This window comes from Colossoma macropomum, unplaced genomic scaffold, assembly GCF_904425465.1.
Source record: "Colossoma macropomum unplaced genomic scaffold, Colossoma_macropomum, whole genome shotgun sequence".
Classification (NCBI taxonomy): domain Eukaryota; kingdom Metazoa; phylum Chordata; class Actinopteri; order Characiformes; family Serrasalmidae; genus Colossoma; species Colossoma macropomum.
The window spans coordinates 14,612,983-14,628,814 of NW_023494785.1; the positions used below are offsets into that span (position 1 = coordinate 14,612,983).

At 39.9% G+C, this 15,832-nt stretch overlaps 2 protein-coding genes across 2 annotated transcripts; both read right to left on the bottom strand.

Annotated features, from left to right (window-relative positions):
* Window positions 1-1,665: 1,665 nt before the first annotated feature.
* tmem79b (transmembrane protein 79b) lies at window positions 1,666-7,983 on the bottom strand. The gene is made up of 5 exons (XM_036583615.1): window positions 7,846-7,983; window positions 6,365-7,083; window positions 5,579-5,773; window positions 4,896-5,118; window positions 1,666-4,386 (listed from the first exon to the last, which is right to left on the bottom strand). Exons 2-5 carry the CDS (start codon window positions 6,945-6,947, stop codon window positions 4,185-4,187), a joined length of 1,203 nt encoding a protein of 400 aa, XP_036439508.1. The 5' UTR covers window positions 6,948-7,083; window positions 7,846-7,983; the 3' UTR covers window positions 1,666-4,184.
* Window positions 7,984-11,005: 3,022 nt separating this feature from the next.
* On the bottom strand, window positions 11,006-13,816 carry LOC118813479 (cortexin-2). Its single transcript, XM_036578839.1, has 2 exons — window positions 13,582-13,816; window positions 11,006-12,560 (listed from the first exon to the last, which is right to left on the bottom strand). The coding sequence occupies exon 2, from the start codon at window positions 12,471-12,473 to the stop codon at window positions 12,240-12,242; it is 234 nt and encodes a 77-aa protein (XP_036434732.1). The 5' UTR covers window positions 12,474-12,560; window positions 13,582-13,816; the 3' UTR covers window positions 11,006-12,239.
* Between the last annotated feature and the right edge of the window lie 2,016 nt (window positions 13,817-15,832).

The window sequence follows — 15,832 nt, forward strand, 5'->3', positions numbered from 1 at the left end:
TATTGTCGGAACAAAACCTCGTATCTCCAAAATTGTAACTTTACAGGAGAAGGAAAAAACATACTTTCAGTGTAAGTCAATAGAACCAGGATTTTTTCCAGGTCATTTTGGGCCGTTTCTTTTTGTCCATTCTTGATATTTACACACAATGTAAAGGGCAATAGGCATTTTCAAATGATATCAAAACTGAAAAACGTCAAAAATGGAGATGCAAGGTTTTCTTCCGACAACAGCGATATATAACCTCATACAGTTGTATGCAAACTAACACCATGTCAAATTATATTATGTTGACTTTCTAAGTGAAAATAAGGTAACACTTACTCTACAGAGAACATTTTGGAAGAATATAAAATTTGCCGTAACTTTCGCACAGGCCACATTTTATGTCTTTTATGTTCACCTACCCATGCTGGGGTCACTTGTGGACAGGCTGTTTTGGTGGAGCTTCATGAGGTTGGAGGCTGAAGGCGCTGAGTAGGCACCTGCTGAAAGGCTGGAGAAGGACGGTTCAGCAACACAGGGAGCTGCCTCTGCTTCCATGTCTGTTGAACAGGTTTAGAAACAGCGTGTCAGAGTCTTGATTTGCTGAACTTTGGGCATGCCTGGTTCATCAGTGTACCTGCGTGCTCCCCCTGCTCCTGCTGGTGGTGCTGGTGGAAGAAGGCCTGGACGCTCAGTGTCTGTGGAAAAGTCTCAGCGCAGTTCGTCATAGCAGAAACGCTCGCCTGAGAGTTTCCCCGTCGCCTTCCTGCTGCCTCTGAACTGCTGGACACTTTACACAGCGAGTAAACACACCTGGTTACGTAACGCTGGATGACGTAGCAGTTCCCTAATGATAATAAGGGACGAAGGTAGATTTAATGTAAAATAATTGCAAAAGTTCTGAATGTGGATCTGTTTTCCGCACAACGAAGGGTCTCGCCCAGCAGCTGTTAAAAACCTGCTGTGTTATGATCTAAGCTCTCACCACTTTTGGAAAACTAACCTTTGGACGGTCCTATTTGTGCAGCCATGAGGACTTTTGATCTACTTATCGTTTAGATCCAAATGTCCAGCATGTTTTCTGTCCAGCTAGTGACTCTGATCAGCAATATTCCTCTGATAGTTTGGCAAAAAAGAGGTTTAAAATTAAGCTTTCACTTCCTCTTCTCCTTTGACTCTGACATACTGAAGTTAAGAGGCACTACCGTCGCTAAACTAACATTACATCAAACCACAGCTCGTTTTGTTCTCCCAGAAATGTCTACCACAGCCCTGAGTGCTGTTAAATACCAGTCGTCCATGAACGGCTCTTACCGCTGCACTTGCTTTTCCTGAGTTTTCTGAAAGGACAGCTCTCTCTGATCCTCAGCATGCAGGCGCTGTGCTTCCTTCTCCCCGAAGAGCAGCTCATACTATCGGCCACAGCTTTCTCTCTTTACTCCCAAATGTTGTTTTTAGTGAGGTTTAGCCTTGATTCTGTCGGAGGGTCAACCGTCCCGCGTTTCTCTGTAGTTTGTCGAGGAAAGTAAGCGAGGATTTTTGCCCTCCGACAGAGCCGTGACCTGTAACCCCGTCTAACAGGTTCAGAGTTTTGGCTCGAGTGAGCTGAAGCGGTGAAATCATGTCGAGTCACAACACATCTAAGGAACTACTATTAAAAAAAAAAAGACAGACACGTCATTGTTGCAATCTGTCTTTATGTCAGCCTATAGGCTAAAAGCTTATTTCCAGTTTATGGTGAACTAGAGAGAAAAATGTATCTACATTCACAGTTACAATTCATGAACAACTTATGTCAAACATATTTATGCTAATAAAGTAAAATTAACAAGGTGAACCATTAAACTACAATGTAATAGACTCTCTCCAAGACTATATTAGTTCCATATAGTGGCCCCAAAAAGCATTTGGACATTTGTGCCATCGTATTCAGAAACAACATGTCACACCAGCTAGTATTTATGTTAAATAGAGCATTCTATGACTGTAACTTTCTTTTTTTTATCAAAGTTCTTTTTCACAGGCATATGATGTGTTTCGGATCATTATCTGAGTAGTATCTTCACAGACCTCTGAGTTCACTTCTGAGTTCATAATCCACCCATGAACACAAGATCATTGTAAGAAACAGCCCCAAGCTTTGTTTTTTCCACCTGTATTTTGCAGAACCCTTCAGCCTGGTTGGACTTCTTCTGCAGGTGTTCTCCACACAGAGTCTACCACCAGTCTAACGTACTGAAAGTGTTTGTCTCTGAACTATAATCTTACAAAATAACCTAAAGAACTGCATTAAAGCATTTTTATCTTTGTTAAATGGTTAAAATATCCAATCAGCTTTTGGGGCCACCGTATGCTGTAAATATAACTGACATTGTAAGGAAACAAAAATAAAGCCAGCAGATGTGGTTTGTGAGAGCAGCAGTAGTAGGAGTTGTGCAAGTTCAGACAGACACAGAAGGCTTAGTATCAGTGTGGGAGGACAGAGCACCTAAATGGATATAAAAGCTCATATACAAGCTAGCAGAAACATCTGAATAGCCTTGTTTTGTATAGCTGAAACACAAGCATACTTACAGAAGGAAAAAAACATTTAAGAGCGCTCTCATTTTCTTCAGAAATGTAACACCTTTGTTCTCTCTGGTTCTGGCGGTTTGGCAATTAAACTTTTCTTTCTACCCACACAGAGTCTGATAAATTCATCAATGCCATGTCTCCCAATCCCTCAAAAAAAAGAGTGAGAGAAAAAAAAAGAGAAATTCTGTGGAGAAATAAGTATTGGAAAGAAATGAGGACATTTTTTAGCAGCGTCCTCAATCCATTTTCTTTCTTCTTTTTTTTTCCCCTTTTCTTTCTCTTTGCAAAGTCAAAATGGATTATCCTCACAAAGCACTGGAAGTGCATTCTTATTTTTGACAATTCAATTTTATATATATGACCAAAAATTCTTTACTCTTTAAATTACTTTACATTACTAACCTTTGTAGCTTAATTAGGTTGGCTACCTAGCATGTTTAAGTCGTTGAAACGTTTTCCACTTACATCCTGCTCAGTAGAGGACATTTGTAAGAGACTGGTCAGCAAAATTAGATACTGCAGCCCATATACAGTTTTCACTGTGACAGCATTAGTAAAGGAACTGCAACTGTAAATATTCACCTACAAGTAAAGGTAAACTTACTTGCACTGTACAATACAAAATAACAGAAGTAGTAATAATAGTAAAAGCACTAAACCCATGAAATTTCTGCTCAGCAGCCCATTATATTTGTACTACTGTGTCAAGCTATTTGACCAGACCATGGATAAGTCACTTCAGGGAAGCTCCACAATCCACGCAATACAAAACAAATCCACAAGAAAAAAAAGTCTTGCAATATTTTCAAACTACACACAGAAAGAAAGTGGTATTGACATTCTTCTAACTCTGAAAGTATAGAAAAAAATGAATGCCAGAAGGTTAAACCACCTTTTAAACCTGTAGTCAGAAACCTTTACTTTTCTACCCTCTACCTTGTGTTAATTTTGAAGAACCTACTGTAACTGATTTGTTCAAATCTAAATGAATTATACCCCAGCGTCTATTAACTGTTTGTTCATAACAATAATCACTATGATAAAATCAAATACTATCTCTGTAGGAATAGTCTTGCCATTTGCCTTAGTTCAGGCAGTTAGACCTTTAAGTCTAAACAGCAATCCATCTAGTCAAACTCACAAATGCAAATAGGAAAACAGATTTGATCATTTTACTGTGCCGTTTAAACAGCTTTACACTCCTCTCCTACCATCCACCATCCTGTTTCTGCCCCACTAGAGGGCTGTGCTGAGGGTGGAAGCTTAATGTGGTCAATTTAAGTCTTGTATTGTATCAAAATGACTATTAGGAAGTGAATGGCCAGTCCTTTGCAAGCAGGCACTAGTTTCAAAACCTAGTTTGATTCGTAAGTGCTCTTAATAGGACAAGTGTCTGCAATGTTTGGGCAATCATTAGAAACTAAATTGTAAACCTAAGCCCCAAGGTCCAATGTGCAAATAACGGATTTGTCTTTGCCTATCTTTTCTGAGACAAATAAGATTTCTCTCAAAACCTCCTGCCTGCTTGTGTGTATACGGCTTTCATGTGGGTGTAAAATTAGCCTAATGAGATCAGAAACAGGCACACTTGAGTAAACTCCTCTCCATTCTTAGTTGGCGCTCCTCTAACCCCAGAACCTCTGCCTCTGCTCTGGAAGAGCTTCAGGAGCGTCCAGCTCATCCGGGGCGAAGATTGAACCAGCAGAGTCAGCCATGAAGATGAAGTAAAGGTTAGCCACCAGCATGGTCAGCATAGGCCAGAAGGAGAAGCCAAAGCCAAAAGCCCTTATGCTGCTGCCCCATGCAGCTGCAATCCAGTACACCAGCCTGCAGGGAGCACAAAAACAGTAGGTGAAGGTCTACATTGGTCAACAGGTCAACAGTTTGATGTTTATTTCATCCCCTCTGAAGATGTGTGCCAAATTAAATAAATAAATAAATACCAACGGCACTCTAGACTACACCCTTAAAAATAAAGATGTCAAAAAGCTATGCCAGAGAAGAACCACTTTTGGTTCTCTAAAGAAACCTTTATATGAATGTTTCCGTTTTTGCAAATAATATGAGCAAATAAGAAGATTTATTTAAAGGTATATAAGCTACACATAATTTTAAGGTTCTTTACCAATTAAAAGATTTTCCCTAGAAGCACACAACCAAGCTTAGAACCACTTAGGAATATATATTTTTAATAGTATATTTTTAATATTCTTTCCAGAAATGTAAAAGGTCTATCCTTGATAATGTTAAGAACAGGGTTTTCACCTAATCTTAGTCTACCACAGCTTTGCTTACTGGTGTGTAATTAATATGTTAAGTAGTAAGGGTCACATTACCTGCCGAAGGCGAAGATGATGGTGAGGAGGGGGACCAGTTTGAGTAGGTTCTGGCTCAGATAGGCAGCCATGACACCCAGCTGCAGGAAATACAGGAGGAAGAGGGAGACAGAGTCATCCACATAGCGCCGGTGCATGATCACCTGTTCAGCGTCAGTCTCTCCATCACATCGAGGCTTCAGGGAACGGTACCGCAGACGGGACACGCCCAGCACCAACACACCTGAGAGGGGGAGAACAGTGACAACTGAAGTCCGATTCTTGCTGGATTAGTTTACCCTGTGGAGTTTTTAAAGACAACATCCATGATTTTAATCCAGTACAAAATCTGCAATGCCTCTTTACATCCTGACATTAATAGTTCCAAAAATAATGAATTTCTGTAATTGGCTGAACTCAAAGTTCCCTCAGTGATAACAGTGGACCTCACAGTAACTTAATAAAAAATACTGCTAATATTCACACTGTACACCATGTTGTTATTAATTTTATTGACTGTCACACCTGACATATCTGGGCTATGATGTCCAGTCTAGGCTCTCTACAGTAATCATGCAAAACCTCTCCAGCCTGAACAGTGTAAGAGTAATGCCTTAATTTCTGTTTCAAATGAATCAACTCCATGTCGTTTTAGAACAGTCAGAAAAATTCACACACAGGTCACTATGCAACTTTTTCCTTACCAAGTACAATCGGGATGACTGCAAAAACTGAGCAGCGCAGTGTGTAGACCAGCCTTAGGGGGGCACTGTCCAGCAAAGGAGCATCAAAGGGCAGAAAAGTGTGGCCTCCCCATACCAGGATGGGGAAAATCAGAGCTGACATAAATATAGACACACCCATTTTCAGCACATCACGGCTTGTTCCAGTACATCCACCTTAAAAGGAAAAATAACTGATTGAGAAATTAGCATTTTTTAAAATTGCAGCCTTTTATTTTAAGTCAACTGTAGAGGCAGCCTACTACAGCAGTTCTCTGTCCTGCACCACTACTGCACATTTTTCTACATTACATTTCTACATTACATTGATTTGTTAGAGTCTATTTGATAACGCAAATATTTTACCCTAAATGTAGTCTATAAGCCAAGTGTCTGAAGTTTGCTTCTTTAGTTTGTCCCTGGAGATATAAGACTAATGTAGCAAACAAGTATTGAACATCTGTCACACAAAATCTTTTTAGGTGACATAGAATTTTGTAATATTAGCTTTGTAGCTCCAGTGCTAAACTTAAGAAGCAAACTTCAGATACCAAACAAGTCTTGGCTGATCAACTACATTTAAAATATTTGATTAAATAGAGAACTCAGAAGTATATCATTGTTTTTGAAACAAAACTTGTATCTTGTATCTTTTAATGTTGATTAACGTAACAGGACTTTATTGTATGTCCATTCATACTGAACTGTCCACACACTGTTTTCAAGTGATGTTGTTTTGATATTCTAGCTTATTTCCCTCCCACTTACAGCACTGCTTGTTGCTCATGGTGTAGTCATGGTAGTAATCATCTGACATAGTTGCCTGATGCCCGAGGAAAGGCTTTTTCTCCATGTTCTCCTCCCAGGAGACCACACTCTGTCTGGGTGGATCGGGCATGCTGGTGGAGCGCAGGACAGTCACACTGGGGCTGAAGACTCCTGCTGCTTTTTCTGGCATCGAGTTCAGCTCCTCCACCTCAATCTCCAAGTGTGCCACCTTCTCCTTCAGCTCTTTTTCGTCTGACTCACTCTCGCTCTCCGTCCTACTCATTTCTCCACGGACTGATGCGCAATCTGATTGCACACTTGCTTCCTCTGCTGCAACATCTGTTTTGCTGCTGTCTAGTTTCAGATCAGACCCTGCCTTGTTTCCCATCCCGCCAGGTTGATTAGTCTTATCTCCAGGACACTGCAGAGTGCTCGGCTCCACATGAGCACTGCTGACCATTCCGTCCACGTCTGTCTTCATCTTCTGCTCTTCTGTTGCCCAGTCAGGTGTGTCGGGTCCTGCTGTCAGTCCTAGAGGGGCCTTGACCACTGGCTCAGGATCTGCAGAAAGGGTCTCAGACATCCTGATGAATGAAGATGCGGTACACTGGTACGGCTGTCTATTCTGTTTTGCAGCGGCTCATTAAATATCATCGAAGGACATCTTTCAGAACAGTGTCCGTGGGATTACATGTGGCCACTCATAGGATTTCTTCCGTCTAAAATAAAAGCAATAAAAGAAGATTTCAGGGCAGTTGATTATAGATTTCTTCACAAGTACATTATGCGACAAACACAAACGTACAAATACAAACGTATTTTCCTTAGCTTTCTTTCTTTTTGTGAGTTCAGACAGTAACGTCTACATAAAATACTTAAATGGGACTAAAATGCTCTGACCATTGCCAGTTTGGAGTAATATCGACTCTGTAGGCTATCCAGTACAGCATTCCCCAGAAACTAAACTAACAGGGTTTTTAAACCGCACGGCTAGCACAGAAACTGTAACATGTGAGGAAACAACCAACGAGAAAACAGTCACGAGGCTGAAGTTGGCTTCCTATTTCCTAATTTTCCCGTTCCACCTTAAAAGGCGCAGCAGGTACATTCAGGCAACCTGCGTAAGCAGTGTGGCCTGAGGCGCGCTGCTGCACTGTTTTAAGGTGGAACGGAAAATTCGAGCATGAACCTGGCGAATAGGGAGACGACTTCAGCCTCGTAAAACAGACTATTCATTTGTGTTAAATAAAACGTCAGTGCCTTTTTAAATATAACAGGCCTTATGTGTATTTTAAACCATTAATATACGGAACATTTACCCAATTTAAAAATCTCGGTCTGTAGATTTACCGAACTCTGACAGGCCTAACGTAAATAAAGCTCAACACGGAAGTAAGTAAGGTGCCATGGCCTCTCCGTTAACGACAGTCAGACATTCCTCAACAGCCGAGGAGAAGTCAATACATTTACTCTCTACTCACCTAAAACTCGGCAGAAGACAGGAGAGCGGCTTTCCTCGAGGCTTGGTCCGTTTTGTCCGACGAAGTTTGCCTCACGTAAGTATTGTTTTGGACTTTCCGGAGGTGGGAGCTCAGGTGTGTCCAGGTAGCTTTAAAGGCGTAAGCTCTTAAAGGGGAGGTTTTCTCTCCCTCCCGCTGAAACCGAAAGCTCTGACTTGATGTGGATTTCTGTAGTTAAATTCAGTGAGGAGTTTAGAGGAGCCTGAAACCACACTACAGTGCTGTTACTTAAATAATGGCTCTAGTAAAAAGAGCTACTAAATAACTTGAGTCGGGGGGAAATATCAGGTCCAAAACTCGTAGTACATATAGCATCTGAAGCTTTTTTAGGCTGTTTTTCCTCTAAAACAAAAAATAATAAGCTAAAGCTTCAGAGAGCTGTGAGCAACAGCACAGCAGTCCAGGAGCTCCAACAGAACATAATTAAACAGAATGTTTTTCACAAAAAGAGTTAGAGAGTAAGTGTTAATGACTAAAATGGAAGTGAGCATAAAGTAGATATTCTTTAGTCTAAGTAAAAGTATTATAACTTGAAAATCTAAATCTAAATCAATTTTACCTAAGTACATAGAACTGATGGCACTGAATTAGTCTACCCACCTCTGATTAAAGTAAGACAACCCATTGTGTATTTCAGTGCTTCATAAATATCCATAAGTATTTCTTTTCCTTAATCATTCAGATGATTAATTACACTTGCATGTGAGATTCCTTTACTATCTCAGTAATTCCAATGAATTATGGGTGGAATTGCTTGTACATCTCTCTCAAACTAGAAACAAGTGAGTAAATTCTATGCGAAAACTATGAAACAATGCAGCAAATATTTGTTTTGTGTTCTATAAATACCCAAAGCTGTTTTCAGTTTCTATTACAGCATGATGACCATGTTGACAGTCACAAAATTAGGCCCACCACTGACTTGTTTACTATCTAGGCAAAGTACATGTTAATGTAAGAAGTGTATACTAGTACATAATCTTAGCTGTTGTGTAGTAACAATATAGCATTGCTTGATTTTTAAGTGAATGTTGGAGTTTCAAAACCCAGTTCTTCACTATGACCAGAGAAGCCATGAATGAAACATTGAAATTGTTAATGAATGACAGTTTCCTATTTTGTCTTACAATAAAGAAGGGCTTTGCTGCTCATAAGCAACAGGAAAATACCATTTAGAGCATTGTCACATATAGAGCATTATCGTTAAACCTCCATTTACACAATGTGTCCAGACGTTAAATAACAAACAGAATGTGTAATTTAATGAAGTGGCGCTCCTCTTCATACATTATATGAGTCATTACCCTCTCTGTCATGATGGGCTAAATAAACTGGCTCCACAGCACTGACACGAGTGTTAAACGTCCCACTGGGCCGTGGTTCTGTAAAATGGAGCTGTCTCTCCCGCCCTAAATGGGAGCGAAGGCACATCTGTAAATGTTGACATACAGGGATGAAGATGGATCTGTTAGGTTTGGTTTCCCTGTAGCTTTGCAAGAGCCTCTGTCTTCAACAGCACCGCTGAGATTCTTTATTAATAGAGGTCCTGTAGTGTTAGTTCTCATTTCTACAGGTAGTGATGGAGGAATATGACTGAGGACTTTCCAGTCTGTGTGCAAATTGGATTTGTTTTTACTGCTGGATGGTGTCCTTTCTTAAATAAGCATGCTTTGGCTCTGAGTGTATTGAATCAGGAAAAGAAATATACCTTTCAATTGATACAGTAAAATTACTTGAACCAAAAATCAGTAAAAAAGTAATGATCTCACATCTCTTACAAAAGTCGCATGAATTTCTCATGTGGAAAAAACTTGTGGTTTTGGCACTTTTCGTGTGTTAACAGGTCTAAAGACATGTGAAATATATGTGACTTTCCTGTAAGGGATCATCCAGTCCATTAAACAGTCATTTAGAATAGAGACACTGGTGCAAAATGTCCTTTCCACTTTTTGCAATTATGCGACATAAATGTGGGGGTCACAGGCATCACAAAAGGCACATAGCCTATTTTACTGATGTCATGTTTTGCGAGAGTGACTTTTCCCTAAGATCTCCCACACCAGTTGTATTGCATTGTCACTGTGTCTTTCTGAAAAAATGTCCACCTGTGGAGGGCTGGTTTGTCAGAAGACATCTGCCATCTGAAGCAGACCATTCAGTTACCTCATATGAGGACATATTTCTGTATTTTTCCTATTATTACCTTTTATTTATTATACCTTTCTTAAAGAATTAATTGTATTTTAGCAACAAAAAGAAATCCGTCACCGTAAAGGTCAAGAAACTGAAATGAATATGTTCTAGAAAATACATGACATCATTCCTGTTAATAATATTTTTTGTTTTTGTTTTTCAGTATTGATTTACAAGCCATTAGATATATTACTGCTGTTGGAACAAAACCTTGTATCTCCATTGTTGTCATTTTTCAATTTTTGACATAATTTGAAAATGCCTGCTGCCCTTTACTTTATATATAGATTTCATGATAAATGGACCAAAAAAAAAAACGAAAGAAGAAAGAAAAAGTCTGGTTCCATTGACTTACATTGAAAATAAAGCATGTTTTTTCCTTCTCCTGTAAAGTTCTCATTTTGGAGATATGAGGTTTTGTTCCGACAGCAGCGATATGACAGTATGGTAACTCCAACTGCATGTGTACTTTTTTCACTTAGTTGACTTATATGTTGGTGCTGTTCAAGTGTTTTTATGTACCTGCTGCTGTAACAGCGTAATTTCCCTCAGGATCAATGAAATTCTATCTCTATCTTGTCTATCCACATCATGTCTTCACTCCAGGTTTTTTATTTTATTTTTTCATTTTAAAACATTAAGTTATGAAAAGGTACAAAAATGTACTATTGACCCAAGAAAAGCTTATTTAAGGTACACAGTTGGAGATCTTAAGACCATTGTTGGACCTTTAGGGATATAATTACATTGTTTGTACCTTGATGAACAAAAATGTACCTGTACATTCCCTTTTTTCTAATTTTGCTAAATCTTTTTTACACATAGCTTCTTAAAGCATGTTTGTAAAAAACAAAATCTAAGCGCTGTGGGTAGCACAACCTAAACACGACACACCCAACTCGAGAGCCATCCTGAAGTCATTCAGTCATTGAGAGAAATACATTTATCTTTATTTGGAAACAAATATAAAAAGCACAACAAATGCAAGACCCACTTGTGGACCACATGGCACATGGTCTTTCTGAAAAAACTAGCGTCTGTCAGCATTAAGTATCTAATAGATCACACGCACGCGCACACACCGCTCAGCTAAAACACAAGGTGCATTATAATGACGACCGTCATTCCCCACAATAGTGCGCTGTGGCAACAACTGTCCTCAATAAGGACAATTTAAAACAGAACAATCTCACCTTTACAGACCACAAATCGGTAGCTAGTAGTAAAATGAAATAGAAACAGGCACCAAAATGGCAAATTCTGATCTGGTTTGCACAAATGCACACATTTCTTGCTTTTGTGAGCTTTTTTTAAAGCAAAATAAAACATGGAGTTAAGCTAACCACGGCTTTGCACCAGAGAATTTGCGCAAACACTAATGCACTGATAGCCTGTGCACAACATTAAAAATTCACACCAGTTCATCTCAGTATCAGCAAAAAACTGTTGAACGATATGCACAACATCAGACGCACCCTATTAAAGCACACTGCAGTTAGAGTGAGAAAGAGCAAGAGAGAGAGGGATAGATAGACAGAGAGAGAGGGGAACTCGTCAAAGTGCTCGTTCAGATGCCCAAAGAGGGTGGTTGGTCATTACATTGATTGACATTTAGCTTAATAACAGCAAGGCCAGTTTTTTCCTGGCAGCTCTGTAAACACACTGAATCATAAGGCTGAAAGCTCAGGACTTTCTCAACAAAGAGCTCAGAGGATTCCACAGTCCCTAAACCAAAGCACTTTATAATCCTATCAAGGTAGTATACTAATAAATTCAGTAAAGGATTAACCTCATTTTGAAAAAAAATAAATAATAGTTATTTATACACTGCATGGACAAGAGATAAGTCCGCCAAATAGCTCACCCAAATGGCCTGTGTCAGGTAATTGGCTAGTTTTAGTTACGGATGTGTCATCGCTAATACTTTTCAGAGGAGCTGGACTTGACATCACTTAGCTGTGGTGAAAGGTGTGAGGTATAGTGCTGGCAGTGAAATATCCAATAAGAACAGACGGAAGAGATGAGAGGGTTTTAGAATACGTGACTTGTAAAAATGACACATGCCACCAAACACACACTGCCAGCACGGTACGGCAGTACCATGCAGATGTTGAAAACGGTGAGGTAGCCATCGCATGGCACCATGACACAAGTAGAGTCCCTCAGGCGATGCGGTAGTCAAATGTGTCTTTCTCCATATAGTCTGTCCATGTGGAGGAAGGCATGCTGCTGTAGGGGTCCAGCAGGATCCGAAAGCAGCGCACAATCAGCAGGCCCAGGAAGATGAAGAGGAGCAGCACAAAGACGAACGCTGCCTTCTGCTCCAGGGTGAGGAAAGGGATGGGCTGAGTGGCCCCGGACGCAGACAGCGTGCTGCTGTGGAGGTGCTCCGCCATCCTCAGCCTTGCACACGCAACTCCGTAAACCCACCAGCCTCCCTCAGCGTGGGCTCTTCATGGCGAGCCTCAGATTCAACAAGTCCCCTGTTCAGAAGCATTTTACATTCCATTAGCTTAGGAAAAAAGAAAACAATATTGCAAAACACTATGCAAAATGTGGTCAGGCTCCCTTTTTGGAGAATGAAAATTCTAGAATGAACAAGATAACTAAGAGCACAGAATGTCCTGAGCTTTAGACTGAACTCAGTGGTCTTTATCATCTTGGCTGAAGTAGTTAAGACATAAAGAACATGTCCTATAGAAAATTATTCTACTCTATTTAGATACTCTATTCTATTGATATTCTACTTGAGTGAAAACACGTGGCTTCATATCTAATGCCATATACCTGCTTATGTAATTTCAGCATATGTTGCCATGCACTCAAGGTGGTCATTAACGTGGACCCTATGAATGATCAGCATACATTATAAACACACATCATGGTAATTGGCTTCTTCTCTGATTGTCCTTATTGGCACAGTCCCTTCACGTCTGCACATCTGTAAAGAATTCAGACCATTTCGAACTGCCTCAAATTTCAGTGGGATGGCATGAAAAGGGCAACATGCTATTGTCATGTCATCCAATTGAAATGTTCAGCCCTGCTGGTGGTCAGTGACCCTGCATCGGTGCATTTCTTTGATGTCGGTACCCAAGAACAGAAATAAGACCCCTGGCACTCCCTGCCATATTTCATGTTTTCGTAATGTAGGAGTGTTTTGAATGTACCACACGTAACTCTCAAACTCACATAACTGTCACAGGATAAAGAATCTCACTATAATCCCACATGCAGACATGACTTTACATGTATACACAGCACAAATGAAAGCGTAACTGGCACCCATGTGCCTTCATGTCTGTGTTAATAGAATTATATGCAACATGCTCCAGCGTTTGTCTCCCCTTCTGTATATTTTTCACATTCACTAGCACCCATACTATACATCCTAGCAGCAAATAGCTTCAATTAGGCTTGTAAACGTATGGAGTTGAATGGATGTGAGCTCCATGTTCTGTTCCACTAGCAGTCTGGAGTGCAACGGGAGAATCACTCACTTACCTGTTGTGGAGGAGCAGCTAAAAAAGATCCGTCAGAAGCAGCAGGCAGGCGGACACCGAAAATAAACGAAGAGGGGCTGGTTTTCCATTATGGCTGCCTGCCTGAAGCCATATGTCTTCTCAACTTTTTAAAACCCCAACCCCTCGATTCATTCAGGATTCAGAATAATAGCTTCCCTTCCTTGCTTGCATCCCTGGCTTTTGTTGTCCAACTCCCTCTCCCCCCAGCAGATGAGTATGTGGTGGTGTCACATCACCCATAGCAACCAGTTGCCATAGCAATTTCTCCAAGTGTGTTCGGCGAATGCTGGGCGAGCGAGAGCGATGTGTGATCCAACTGAGGCTCACTGCAAATCACTGTTTCACTGGAGCATGAAGATTCAATAAGGGCTTAGAGATGTGTCATATCAACACATGCTAAATATAGTCGTCATTTTCAACTTTAGCCTTGACCACATTAAAAATACATTTCCATTTGCTCTCTCTCACATGTTGGTTGCAGTAGTACTCGGGGAGAAAGTCACATTTTTTTTCACTGTTGGCCAAAAAAAAAAACTGCTAAACGATTCAGAAATATGCAACAGCAAAGCCTATAATGCATGGAACTGCATGCATATCTAAACACCCTGGTATCCTGCATCAATAGCACTGGTGACCACTTCATATAAAGCTAGCTGTTAAAACATAGATGCTGGGGAGGCCACTTTTTCATCATTTGAATACTAAATGGAGAAGCCAGTAATGGTCAGAGTTTTGGAATTGAGCTTTCTATGAAATTTAAAATCTGCTATGAAATGACTCTTTCTGTGCTGTGCTCTCCTTTGGGTTGCTTTTCCTTGAAGAGGAGCAAAACAAACCCAGCATGATTATTCTTGTAGAATACTCATTTAAGCACTATCCTTCATCTTCTTTCTAATTATAGTTGGTGTTGATAATATCAGTGCGTAGGTTAAGGCTGCTTGACTCCAACTGCACAGTTTAGTGTCTCAGACACACCTAATCTCAGCCATGACTGCACATTTGCTGCTCCTCTCTCCTTTGCATTTTGTCACAGCATATGTCTAGAGTATGTGTACAATTTTAATGACTGTGAGTGTTCTTGAGAAAATTTGTAATAGTTTTGTAAATATTTCAGTAGGGAGGGAAGATGATGGATATTGTGGTGTCCAAGCAAGAGACCAGCCTTTCTTGTCATAACACAGAAAGCTTGCGTGCACCAGCTAGACAGAGAGGGGCAGCTAATTAGATTTGCTCATTTTGGACCACTTTTTATGATCACATATAATTGCTGATGCATGTTACAAGCTCAGTAGCTTTCTATTGCGTTTTAAGAATATAGACTTTGTAGTTTCCATCAAATCTGAGTTAAAGCAGGCTCATGTTTAAATACATTTTTCATATATTTGGATTTTTGAATTGATTGGAACCCCAACAAGACAGGGTAAATGATTAATTTAACAGAAAATTGCACAGAACTAAATATAATATCAAATCAGCTATTTCCGTATTTAATGTGATCACCATTGTCTATACTATATTATCTTATTTCTTCCATTCTTTTTGGGAGACTTGCTTTCAGTTTTACAAAAAAAAAATCTGCAGGGCTATTTTTTCACACCACTACAGTTAGAGTGCTTGGAAGCTGGTCGCATCATCTCACGATCCAAGTAATCCTAAACACATTCAATGATGCTGAGGTCTGGACTCTGGGCTGGTCAGTCCAATGTTTTGAGAACACCAGGAGATTCTTTGTTTGATTTACAAATGAACTTTCTGTCATTTTTCTGTTTGCTTCCTTTTCTCAGTAACAGCTTCTTGACAGCTACACATCTTTTCAGATTCATAGTTTTTGGTTTTCTTTTCAAAGTAGAAGGATGGACAGAAACACCTATTTTTTTTTTTTTTTTTTTAGATCTGAAACAAGAGTGGAGCTTGATTTTCTCCTCTCTCTCAAAGACGAAAGCTTTAAGTACTGTTTATCTGATGGTGACAGTTTTGGTGGTATATCAGGTCTTTCATGGTTGTTAGGAGACCCATTTTCTGAATACCTTGGAATCATTTTATGAACTACCATTTCAGAAACTCCTTGTTTTCCATGTATATTCCTGTGACTTTCCTCTTCCTTATGCAAGTGGGTTATCTTATATCTCTTGAAATTAATTTGAAATGTATCTCAACTTGTTCTTAATGCAGCACAAATATTTTTGTTAAATCTGAAAGAAGTAGCATTACTGAGTATGGAGAAAAAATAG